The following is a 14,103-nucleotide window of genomic DNA, read 5'->3' as shown; positions in this document are numbered from 1 at the left end:
TGATTGCACAAGGGTTTTCTAATCATCAATTAGCCTTCTGAGCCAATGAGCAAACACATTGTACCATTAGAACACAGGAGTGATAGTTGCTGGAAATGGGCCTCTATACACCTATGTAGATATTGCACCAAAAACCAGACATTTGCAGCTAGAATAGTCATTTACCACATTAGCAATGTATAGAGTGTATTTCTTTAAAGTTAAGACTAGTTTAAAGTTATCTTGATTGAAAAGTACAGTGCTTTTCCTTCAAAAATAAGGACATTTCAATGTGACCCCAAACTTTTGAACAGTAGTGTATATATGTTTGTATGTATATATATATATATATATATATATATATATATATATATATATATATATATATATATATATATATATATATATATGTGTGTGAGTGTGAGTGAATTATATTTATATAGCGCCTTTCTCTAGTGACTCAAAGCGCTTTACATAGTGAAACCCAATATCTAAGTTACATTTAAACCAGTGTGGGTGGCACTGGGAGCAGGTGGGTAAAGTGTCTTGCCCAAGGACACAACGGCAGTGACTAGGATGGCGGAAGCTGGAATCGAACCTGGAACCTTCAAGTTGCTGGCACGGCCACTCTACCAACCGAGCTATGCATACATATATATATATATATATATATATATATATATATATATATATATATATATATATATATACATATACATATATATATATATATATATATATATATATATATATATATATATATATATATATATATATATATATATATATATATATATATACACATACATATATCCATCCATCCATCCATCCATTTTGTACCGCTTGTTCCTTTCGGGGTCGCTGGAGCCTATCTCAGCTGCATTTGTATATACATACATACATACATATACATATATACGCACACACGCACGCACGCACACACACATATATACAGTATATACACATGTATACAAATATACACATATACATACTTATATATACATATGCACATGTACATATACATATATACATATGCACATGTACATATACATATATACATATATATGTACATATATACATATCTATGTACATATACATATATACATACACATATGTACATATACATGTGTACATTTTTATATATATATGTAAATATTAAATTAATATACTGGATATATAATTAATGATTATCAGAAATATCAAGCAGCTAAAATTGTATAAGTGTGGGGAGTGTTTTGCATATTTCCCATCATGCATTGCACTGGATTTAAATGGGTGTCATTTTGAATCATATGCGGTGCTTGAACGTTTTTTTTCATAATACCCACAAAGTTCAGTGGGCAGGTTGTGTCGTGTGTGTGACCATGTGTGTTGACCTTTTGTGTTGCTTTATTTGCGCAGCTTGCATTTTCCTTTTTGTTTCCGCTTTAGTGGATTCCGCCTCGGATTTTACTGCCAATTTCTGTCTCTTCGACTCCCTCTCCACTTCTAACTGCTCCGAATGCAAAAATCATGCAAAAATCATAAAGAGTACAAACAGTGTTGATTCTACTAACTTCCTTTATCTGAATAGCCATTTGTGATTCCCAGCATGAAATTGCTGCAGTACTTACAAAATAATGCTGCTCGGATCCTGATGAGAGTGCGGAAATACGACCACATCACACCAGTTCTCAAATCCCTTCACTGGCTTCCTGTTCCACTCAGTATGGAATACAAAATGTCCCTACTAACTCACCCGTGCCTCCATGGAAATGCCCCCCTTTACCTCAAAGAACTGCTCACCCCCAAATCCTCCACACAACACCTCCGCTCAGGACAGGCTAACCTCCTCCAACCTCCGAGGACAAAGCTACGAACAATGGGAGACCGGGCTTTCTGCTCCGCCGCTCCCAGTCTGTGGAACGCTCTCCCTGACCACCTGAGGACACCACAGACTGTGGATGCTTTTTTTTTTTTTTTAGATATATGCGTGCTAGTTCTAGCTATTAGGCCGTTGTAGTTTTTATTTTTATTTTTTAATTATTATTTTTTTATTTTATTTTATTTTTTATTTTATTTTATTTTATTTTAATGCACTTTACTACTATTTGTAGCATCATTTGAAAAGTCACCCACTAGAGAATGAAAAGTGCTTGAAACTCCGCATGTCAACATCTCCGTTCGGTGCCACACCCACAAAATGCCCAAGTAACCATTTCCACTTCAACACCGTATGGAAGAAAATAGTCCACAACAGAAGGAGATAACGTCCGCAGGAACCTACCACATAGCGAAGGACATACACTATTTGACTTCCTATTATGCAGCTCATTTTTATTTGACACTTATTGAAATATCTTGTGTGACATCATGCACAAAAGTGCACTTTGTTTTAAACTATTGTAGTTGAGTTCTGTACAAAAAGTGCACTTTAATTTAGTGTTGTTTTGATATGTCATCTTAGTGACATCATGCACAAAAGTGCACTAATAGCTTGTTTTAAAATGTCTCTGACAATCTTGCACTTCCTGTTTTGAAGTGACATGAATGCTTGTGCCACTGCTTAATAACTGTTTAATAAATACACTTTTAGTTGTGGTTTCCCTCTCTGCATGAAAGTTTAAAATGAGCATATATTAATGCAGTATGAAGAAGAATGTTTTAATGTAGACACATAGAATCATCATACTGCTGTGATTATATGCATCAAGTGTTCATTCAAGGCTAAGGCAAAATATCGAGATATATATCGTGTATCGTGACATGGCCTAAAAATATCGAGATATTAATAAAAGGCCATATCGCCCCGCCCTAGTTCACATCCACAGGAACCACATGGGTGAGCCTACTCCTTTCAGTCACTATATTATTTAGTCCCTACAGTAATTACAACTTGTTTTCGCATCCACAGGAACCACATGGGTGAGCTTACTCTATACAGTATTTACAACCTTACTAGTGTTCACTTCACAGCCACAGATGGTTCATCTAGTCATTGGCACTATTTACACATTACTTTGTCTGTTTCAGTGACTATGTTATTTAGTCACTACAATATTATCGGGGTAGGTTTTGTCAAAAAAGAAATAAAAAGGACCAATAAAATAGGAACAGAACCGAGGCCAAGCCCCTGCAGCATACCTGTGGCTGATCTGTGTCCCCCGGAGACTGGACATGGTTTCTTCCAGGTTCTGCCGCAGGTCAGCGATGTTCTTAACCGTCCTCATCCGTCTGGTCTCGGGGTCCTCTCCTGCAGACACACATTCCGTTTAGTCGAAAACCCGCGCAGGCATCCTCACCCCTCCCCGAGAGACAAGAACATCCGACACAGCGTTTCATCACGTGTGTCCCCACGGGCCGAGGAAATAATAAATGGTCATCCAAAGTCATCAGGCAGCCTTTTGCTACCACTGATGCCACTGACAAAAGGTCTCAAGCAGGAAATGTGTTGCCATGACACCGTGTGCCTACCAAAGCAAGTGTGTTGTGCATAAGCACAAAGAGTTGGAGGAGTGTGTGTGTTGTGCATAAGCACAAAGAGTTGGAGGAGTGTGTGTGTTGTGCATAAGCACAAAGAGTTGGAGGAGTGTGTGTGTTGTGCATAAGCACAAAGAGTTGGAGGAGTGTGTGTGTGTGTTGTGCATGAGCACAAAGAGTTGGAGGAGTGTGTGTGTTGTGCATAAGCACAAAGAGTTGGAGGAGTGTGTGTGTTGTGCATGAGCACAAAGAGTTGGAGGAGTGTGTGTGTTGTGCATAAGCACAAAGAGTTGGAGGAGTGTGTGTGTTGTGCATGAGCACAAAGAGTTGGAGGAGTGTGTGTGTTGTGCATAAGCACAAAGAGTTGGAGGAGTGTGTGTGTTGTGCATAAGCACAAAGAGTTGGCGAGTACAAGTATCAAACAGTGAGTGTGAAAACAAAAAAAAAAGACTAGCGTATTACATACCAAGTTATATGACACTGGGGGAAAAGGTTAAAAAAAACTAGCTGAAAAAGTTAGCTTGTTAATTTTAGCATGCTAGCAAGCTAACATTAGCATGCTAGCAATTAGCATGTGTCACATACCAAGTTGTATGGCTGTAAGGTGTATGGCATCGGAAGTAGAGAAAAAAAGTGTATAATTATATGAAATGTTAGCATCTCATGTTAACATTAGCATGCTAAAAATGTCATGCTAACTGTTTGAGCTAGATTCACACTTTTTTTTTCTTCTCTAATTCCACAGCCTTACAGTCATATAACTTGGTATGTGACACATGCTAACGTATTCAGCTAGCTTTGCAACCGTTTACCCCACAGTCATATAACTTGGTCTGTGACAAATGTTGATTTTTAGCATGCTAACATTAGCATGCTATCTTTTTTAGCCAGTTTTGCAACCGTTTACCTCGCAGTCATATAACTTGGTATGTGACACTTGTTGACTTTTTGCATGCTAACGTTAGCATGCTAAAAATGTCATGCTAACTGTTTGAGCTAGATTCACACTTTTTTTTCTCTAATTCCACAGCCTTACAGTCATATAACTTGGTATGTGATACTTGTTGACTTTTAGCATGCCACCGTTAGCATGCTAGCCTGCTAAAAATGAAATGCTAACATTTTCCGCTAATTACACACTTTTTTCTCTACTTCCGCAGCCATAAAACTTAGTCATATAACTTGGTATGTGACACAAGCTAACTATTAGCATGCTAATGTTAGCTTGTTAGCATGCTAAAATAACATGCTAACTTTTTCAGCTAGTTTTTTACCCGTTTACCCCAGCGTCATATAACTTGGTATGTGACATTTAAAACTTTTAGCATGCCACCTTTTGCATGCTAGCCTGCTAAAAATGGCATGCTAACATTTTCCGCTAAGGATACATTTTTTTTCTCTACTTCCGCAGCCATACACCTTAGTGTCATAAAACTTTTTCTGTGGAACATGCTAACTGTTAGTTTGTTAACGTTAGCACATATGCTAATTAATAGCATTTTAATGTTAACATTTTTAGCCAGCTGTGCAGCTCATTTTGTATGGTTACACTTTTTACACTGAACTTTTTCAACCTGATTCGGACCTTTCAACCATCCACACACACTACTCTTCCACTATATCGAACGCAAAACATGTTTTCCCTTTCCCAAAATTCTTGGTTTTCCTGGAATTTCACGGAATTTTCTCTCCATTGACAATGAATGGGAAATATACAATCTATGTCGTATCCCACATTTCTCATCCGATTTCAACCGTTCCAACATCCACACACTCCACTCACCCTGAACATTCAAGCTTGCATGTTTCCCGGTTTAGAAAATTCCCTGATTACCCAGAATTACCAGGAATTCCTCCCCCCATTTAAAATGAATGTCCAATATAGAAACCTCTCCATATCCCACATTTATCAACCGATTCGAAGCGTTTACTTTCAAAAATTCCCAAATTTCCAGGAAATTCCCATTCAAATGAATGCACATATTTGTAGTTCTACAATGCTCTAAATTCCCAAAATGTTGCTGCATTTTTTTTTTTTACCTGATTCGGACCTTTCAACCATCCACACAAACTACTCTTCCAATATATCGAACGCAAAACATGTTTTCCCTTTCCCAAAATTCTTGGTTTTCCCGGAATTTCACGGAATTTTCTCTCCATTGACAATGAATGGGAAATATACAATCTATGTCGTATCCCACATTTCTCATCCGATTTCAACCGTTCCAACATCCACACACTCCACTCACCCTGAACATTCAAGCTTGCATGTTTCCCGGTTTACAAAATTCCCTGATTACCCAGAATTACCAGGAATTCCTCCCCCCATTTAAAATGAATGTCCAATATAGAAACCTCTCCATATCCCACATTTATCAACCGATTCGAAGCGTTTACTTTCAAAAATTCCCAAATTTCCAGGAAATTCCCATTCAAATGAATGCACATATTTGTAGTTCTACAATGCTCTAAATTCCCAAAATGTTGCTGCATTTTTTTTTTAACCTGATTCGGACCTTTCAACCATCCACACAAACTACTCTTCCAATATATCGAACGTAAAACATGATTTCCCTTTCCCAAAATTCTTGCTTTTCCTGGAATTTCCCAGAATTTTTTCTCCATTGACAATGAATGGGAAATATACAATCTATGCCGTATCCCACATTTCTCATCCGATTTGAAATGTTCCAACATCCACACACTCAACTCACCCTGAACATTCAAGCTTGCATGTTTCCCGGTTTACAAAATTCCCTGATTACCCAGAATTACCAGGAATTCCTCCCCCCATTTAAAATGAATGTCCAATATAGAAACCTCTCCATATCCCACATTTATCAACCGATTCTAAGCGTTTACTTTCAAAAATTCCCAAATTTCCAGGAAATTCCCATTCAAATGAATGCACATATTTGTAGTTCTACAATGCTCTAAATTCCCAAAATGTTGCTGCATTTTTTTTTTTTACCTGATTCGGACCTTTCAACCATCCACACAAACTACTCTTCCAATATATCGAACGCAAAACATGATTTCCCTTTCCCAAAATTCTTGCTTTTCCTGGAATTTCCCAGAATTTTTTCTCCATTGACAATGAATGGGAAATATACAATCTATGCCGTATCCCACATTTCTCATCCGATTTGAAATGTTCCAACATCCACACACTCAACTAACCTTGGACATTCAAGCCTGCATGTTTCCCGGTTTATAAAATTCCCTGATTACCCAGAATTACCAGGAATCCCCCCCCCCCCTCCCATTTAAAATGAATGTCCAATATACAAACCTCTTCATATTCCACATTTCTCAACCAATTGGAAGCGTTCCAACATCCACACACTCCACTCACCCTGGATACCAAGCATTCCCATGTAGTGGCCTTTTGCGCACATAGGGTATTCACACGCAATTTCATTGTCATAAAAAAATATCAATAATTATTGATATCGACCGATGGGAAAAAAAAACCCCATGTGAAACAGTTTTTAGCCTTATCGCCCAGCTCCAGGTAAACGGCTCTGCATTCTCCTCCTGGCATTTCCCCCGCACATGAAAATCATGAGTGATCTGAACACACTGCCAGCACCAAAACAATCGCTTGTTTCGGTACATGATGCGTGGCGATACACGCTGTTTGAGTCGCACGCTTCACCAAGTGTGATGAGGAGCGGCTGCTGCGGTGGCACTGACAGCACCTATCAGATGCTGGAATGCCTAATGTCCTAAATGGATGCGACACAACAGTACACTGCAGTGAACCTATTTTGTGTTCTAGGAAACGGTCTAGTAAGGGTGCACCTAAAACCGTTTGTGTTATGTTTTGGTTTGGTATAGAAATATAATAAAAATAATCAGGCATGTGATTTGAATATAATGAAAAGGACTGAAAATAAGAAGGGGGTCTGGGACAATGAACATGCAAAAATGTGCAAAAACAACAAACACCTTATAGAGATGTTTTAATATTTAAAGAATTGAAAAATGATCAACAGAGTTGACATAAATACATAGCCCATTCATCCAAATAAATCTGTTTCAGTCAATGTGTTATTTAATCACCACAGGAACCACATGGGTGAGCCTACTGTATACAGTATTTACAACCTTACTAGTGTTCACTTCACAGCCACAGATGGTTCATCTAGTTATTGACATTATTTACACATTACTATGTCTGTTTCAGTCACTATGTTATTTAGTCACTACAGTAATTGTGTTCACATCCACAGGAACCACATGGGTTAGCCTACTCTATACAGTATTTACAACCTTACTAGTGTTCACTTCACAGCCACAGATGGTTCATCTAGTTATTGGCATTATTTACACATTACTTTGTGTCAGTCACTACAGTAATTACAACTTCTGTTTACATCCACAGGAACCACATGGGTTAGCCTACTCTATACAGTATTTACAACCTTACTAGTGTTCACTTCACAGCCACAGATGGTTCATCTAGTTATTGGCATTATTTACACATTACTTTGTCTGTGTCAGTCACTACAGTAATTACAACTTCTTTTTACATCCACAGGAACCACATGGGTGAGCCTACTCTTCACAGTATTTACAATCTTACTAGTGTTCACTTCACAGCCACAGATGGTTCATCTTGTTATTGGCATTATTTACACATTACGTTGTCTGTGTCAGTCACTACAGTAATTACAACTTCTGTTTACATCCACAGGAACCACATGGGTGAGCCTACTCTTAACAGTATTTACAACCTTACTAGTGTTCACTTCACAGCCACAGATGGTTCATCTAGTTATTGGCATTATTTACACATTACTTTGTGTCAGTCACTACAGTAATTACAACTTCTGTTTACATCCACAGGAACCACATGGGTGAGCCTACTCTTAACAGTATTTACAACCTTACTAGTGTTCACTTCACAGCCACAGATGGTTCATCTAGTTATTGGCATTATTTACACATTACTTTGTCTGTGTCAGTCACTACAGTAATTACAACTTCTGTTTACATCCACAGGAACCACATGGGTTAGCCTACTCTTAACAGTATTTACAACCTCACTAGTGTTCACTTCACAGCCACAGATGGTTCATCTAGTTATTGGCATTATTTACACATTACTTTGTCTGTGTCAGTCACTACAGTAATTATAACTTATGTTTACATCCACAGGAACCACATGGGTTAGCCTACTCTATACAGTATTTACAACCTTACTAGTGTTCACTTCACAGCCACAGATGGTTCATCTAGTTATTGGCATTATTTACACATTACTTTGTGTCAGTCACTACAGTAATTACAACTTATGTTTACATCCACAGGAACCACATGGGTTAGCCTACTCTATACAGTATTTACAACCTTACTAGTGTTCACTTCACAGCCACATATGGTTCATCTAGTTATTGACATTATTTACACATTACTTTGTCTGTGTCAGTCACTACAGTAATTACAACTTCTGTTTACATCCACAGGAACCACATGGGTGAGCCTACTCTTAACAGTATTTACAATCTTACTAGTGTTCACTTCACAGCCACAGATGGTTCATCTAGTTATTGACATTATTTACACATTACTTTGTCTGTTTCAGTCACTATGTTATTTAGTCACTACAGTAATTACAACTTGTGTTCGCATCCACAGGAACCACATGGGTGAGCCTACTGTATACAGTATTTACAACCTTACTAGTGTTCACTTCACAGCCACAGATGGTTCATCTAGTTATTGACATTATTTACACATTACTATGTCTGTTTCAGTCACTATGTTATTTAGTCACTACAGTAATTGTGTTCACATCCACAGGAACCACATGGGTTAGCCTACTCTATACAGTATTTACAACCTTACTAGTGTTCACTTCACAGCCACAGATGGTTCATCTAGTTATTGGCATTATTTACACATTACTTTGTGTCAGTCACTACAGTAATTACAACTTCTGTTTACATCCACAGGAACCACATGGGTGAGCCTACTCTTAACAGTATTTACAACCTTACTAGTGTTCACTTCACAGCCACAGATGGTTCATCTAGTTATTGGCATTATTTACACATTACTTTGTCTGTGTCAGTCACTACAGTAATTACAACTTCTTTTTACATCCACAGGAACCACATGGGTGAGCCTACTCTTCACAGTATTTACAATCTTACTAGTGTTCACTTCACAGCCACAGATGGTTCATCTAGTTATTGGCATTATTTACACATTCCTTTGTCTGTGTCAGTCACTACAGTAATTACAACTTCTTTTTACATCCACAGGAACCACATGGGTGAGCCTACTCTTCACAGTATTTACAATCTTACTAGTGTTCACTTCACAGCCACAGATGGTTCATCTAGTTATTGACATTATTTACACATTACTTTGTCTGCTTCAGTCACTAAAGTAATTACAACTTGTTTTCACATCCACAGGAACCACATGGGTGAGCATACTCTATACAGTATTTACAACCTTACTAGTGTTCACTTCACAGCCCCAGGTGGTTCATCTAGTTATTGGCATTATTTACACATTACTTTGTCTGCTTCAGTCACTAAAGTAATTACAACTTGTTTTCACATCCACAGGAACCACATGGGTGAGCGTACTCTATACAGTATTTACAACCTTACTAGTGTTCACTTCACAGCCACAGATGGTTCATCTAGTTATTGGCATTATTTACACATTACTTTGTCTGTGTCAGTCACTACAGTAATTACAACTTCTGTTTACATCCACAGGAACCACATGGGTGAGCCTACTCTTAACAGTATTTACAACCTTACTAGTGTTCACTTCACAGCCACATATGGTTCATCTAGTTATTGGCATTATTTACACATTACTTTGTCTGTGTCAGTCACTACAGTAATTACAACTTCTTTTTACATCCACAGGAACCACATGGGTGAGCCTACTCTTCACAGTATTTACAATCTTACTAGTGTTCACTTCACAGCCACAGGTGGTTCATCCAGTTATTGGCATTATTTACACATTACTTTGTCTGTGTCAGTCACTAAAGTAATTACAACTTGTTTTCACATCCACAGGAACCACATGGGTGAGCCTACTCTTCACAGTATTTACAACCTTACTAGTGTTCACTTCACAGCCACATATGGTTCATCTAGTTATTGGCATTATTTACACATTACTTTGTCTGTGTCAGTCACTACAGTAATTACAACTTCTGTTTACATCCACAGGAACCACATGGGTGAGCCTACTCTTAACAGTATTTACAACCTTACTAGTGTTCACTTCACAGCCACAGATGGTTCATCTAGTTATTGGCATTATTTACACATTACTTTGTGTCAGTCACTACAGTAATTACAACTTCTGTTCACATCCACAGGAACCACATGGGTGAGCCTACTCTTCACAGTATTTACAACCTTACTAGTGTTCACTTCACAGCCACAGATGGTTCATCTAGTTATTGGCATTATTTACACATTACTTTGTCTGCTTCAGTCACTAAAGTAATTACAACTTGTTTTCACATCCACAGGAACCACATGGGTGAGCGTACTCTATACAGTATTTACAACCTTACTAGTGTTCACTTCACAGCCACATATGGTTCATCTAGTTATTGGCATTATTTACACATTACTTTGTCTGTGTCAGTCACTACAGTAATTACAACTTCTGTTTACATCCACAGGAACCACATGGGTGAGCCTACTCTTCACAGTATTTACAATCTTACTAGTGTTCACTTCACAGCCACAGATGGTTCATCTAGTTATTGACATTATTTACACATTACTTTGTCTGCTTCAGTCACTAAAGTAATTACAACTTGTTTTCACATCCACAGGAACCACATGGGTGAGCGTACTCTATACAGTATTTACAACCTTACTAGTGTTCACTTCACAGCCACAGGTGGTTCATCCAGTTATTGACATTATTTACACATGACTTTGGTTGATTATTATAATTACCTATTTTGTATTCTAGGAAACAGTCTAATAAGGGTGCACTTAATACGTCATGCAAGGGCATAATCGTGAAAGACTAACACCACACAAATGATCCACGATGTGACACTTGCCCTCAATTTTTCTGCAGGGCCCTTGTTGACGACCCGGGAGAAGCTAAAGACGCGCGCGGCATAATTGAGGTCATGTTTTGACTGGCCGAGGTGCTGCCACATGTTCCCCGCCGCTGACCTCACATCGGCTGCATTACGCACCACGCGGCGGCAAATTGGAAAATCCGAAAACCTCGAATTTCAGAGGAAAACTTTGCTCCGGTTAAAATGGACTTACATAGGCTGGAATCGTAACTACTCATTTTGATTGTTTTTCTAGCTTTTGTGCGACAAAAGGCGGAACTTTCTCCCGGGATTTCCACTGTAAACAAAGACTGATATTGCCTACTTCTACTACCGATTCCACGTTCAGAGCACGGTGTGCGCGAGGCTCACCTGCGCACAGGAACTCCATCCTAAAGGCAAACATTCAAAAGAGGAAAAAAAAGCTATTTCCAGGCTGGAGCGTTCATTTGCGGATGAGAAAGAGGAGAAGACGGGAGTGCGGTGTAATCCCTCGGACAGAATATCCTAAAATACTACAACAAACATGGCTGCAGAGGACAGAGGTAAGACCCCCAGCAGTATGTAAAACTATTATGCATTTAAACATAACATGGTGTGGTTTATTTGTAGGCACATTATCAGTTTAGTATCAGTCACACTGCACGCCAAATTGGATTTCTTCTGCCAGGCTTGGGCTAAAACATGGGTGTCAAACTCTGGCCCGCGGGCCAAATCAAATCAACACTAAAGCTGGCGCACCGACGCTGCCGCGGTAACACCGCATACACCGCTAATTCTAATACTTGCCAACCCTCCCGGGAGTCTTCCAAACTTTAGCGCCCCTCCCGAAAATCGCCAGGTCTGCTTTTCAGACAGTCCAACAAGTGCTGGCCAACACAATTGAATGCAACGCATACTTCATCAACAGCGATACAGGTTACACAGAGTAGCTGAATAAAAAACTTTAACACTGTTAGAAATATACGCCGCAGTGTGAATCCATACCAAACAAGAATGACAAACACATTTCGGGAGAACATCCGCACCGTAACACAACATAAACACAACAGAACAAATACCCAGAACCCTTTGCAGCACTAACTCTTCCGGGATGCTACAAGGTGTGTGTGTGTGTGTGGGGGGGGGGGAGGTTTGGTGGTAGCGGGGGTGTATTGTGTAGCGTCCCGGTTCTGGGTATTTGTTCTGTTGTGTTTATGTTGTGTTAAATAAACTCAGGAAATACGTCCCTGGACACATGAGGACGTATTGTATGATCCTGTATCTACTTGGTATCGGATCGATATTTCTATTCATAGAAACTTCTCCTGCCCGCAGGCGCGCTTGCTCAAAGGTACGCTCCCAACAAATGCTTTTTAAAACGCAGTACAAACAAAAAAGATGACCGTGGAGTACTCACAAAGTACTGCATGTCACTGTAATACACACTGGCCGACGGGCAATATTTACACAAATAAACGACGCTAATTTCACTTCATGTCGTGAAAACTTCATAAACGATGCAATAATATGTAAAAAAAAAAGGAGGGCGTGCTTTTTCAATAGGAGAGACGTCAGTTCTGCAGTGGCAGGTATCTCAAGGTCTTTTAGCCTGTTTCCACGAAGCGTGGCTCTGCAAACCAGGACTCCAATTAAAAACGGAATAAATCGATACCTCCCTGACTCAAATAAGTCGCCCTGATGCCATTTATGCACAGAAAAGGTACAGATTGGGGGATACATGCACCCCTGCTGTGCTTCCTGTGGTATCGTTTTTTTTGGGATAAATACAACACATATATGCGTGCTAGTTCTAGTTTTTATTTTTATTTATTATATATTTATATATATATATATATTTTTTAATACACTGTAGCACTTTGAGGTTGTTTGCTCAATGTAAAGTGCTTTTTACAAATAAAATCTATTATTATTATTATTATTATTATTGGTGATTACACACTTCAGTTTGACCAACATAACTCAAATTGACTAAGTTTCTAACAGATAAATGACAAAACACCCACTATATACAATCTAATTTATTTTTGTATTTTTCCAATCATTCACAATCCTTATGTAAGGCAAAAACACATATGTTTTTAATTTTTTCATGCATTCTAAGTCGTAAAATATGGCAAGTATGAGGTGGCTAAAAAAAAAACATCCAAAAAACGCCCTGACACAACTCTATTTACATGTCATGATATTGTTATTATAAGTGCTAACGCAGAGGGACTATTTTAGCCAAGCTAACTAGCTTATGCTGCTATATTGACATATTGAGCTGCTGCATCGCCTCTGAGTTGGTGAAAGTTAATTCTAGATGATAAATCGTGCCTCGCACCTGGATAGTAGAAGGTTGTGGACATAAACCCACAAGTTGGTCAACTTTGACATCCAACTTAGACCAGAAAGATATGAAAAAAACCTTCTTTTTAACCCTTTGTGAGGATTATAATGAATTGTTGATGTAAACTGGAAGATATAAACATCCCATCAATCTTAATCCCAGTGAGAGCAGACATTGTACAGTAAGTGATTGTTTTATTATGTTTGTATATCTTGTTTAGCGCTTAGCAATATTGCTACATGATGCTTAGTGTTTGACTAAAGCT

General features: G+C 38.5%; 1 protein-coding gene across 1 annotated transcript in view; it reads right to left on the bottom strand.

Moving 5' to 3' along the window:
* Positions 1-14,103, bottom strand: part of LOC133661298 (neuron navigator 3-like) — a 396,870-nt gene that overhangs the window by 35,676 nt on the left and 347,091 nt on the right. The window contains exon 10 of the mRNA XM_062064429.1: positions 3,103-3,211. Coding sequence (XP_061920413.1) covers positions 3,103-3,211 — 109 coding nt within the window. The remainder of the gene's footprint in view (positions 1-3,102; positions 3,212-14,103) is intronic.

Source organism: Entelurus aequoreus, linkage group LG12 (assembly GCF_033978785.1).
Source record: "Entelurus aequoreus isolate RoL-2023_Sb linkage group LG12, RoL_Eaeq_v1.1, whole genome shotgun sequence".
Classification (NCBI taxonomy): Eukaryota; Metazoa; Chordata; class Actinopteri; order Syngnathiformes; family Syngnathidae; genus Entelurus; species Entelurus aequoreus.
This window is presented reverse-complemented; position numbering and strand designations above follow the sequence as displayed.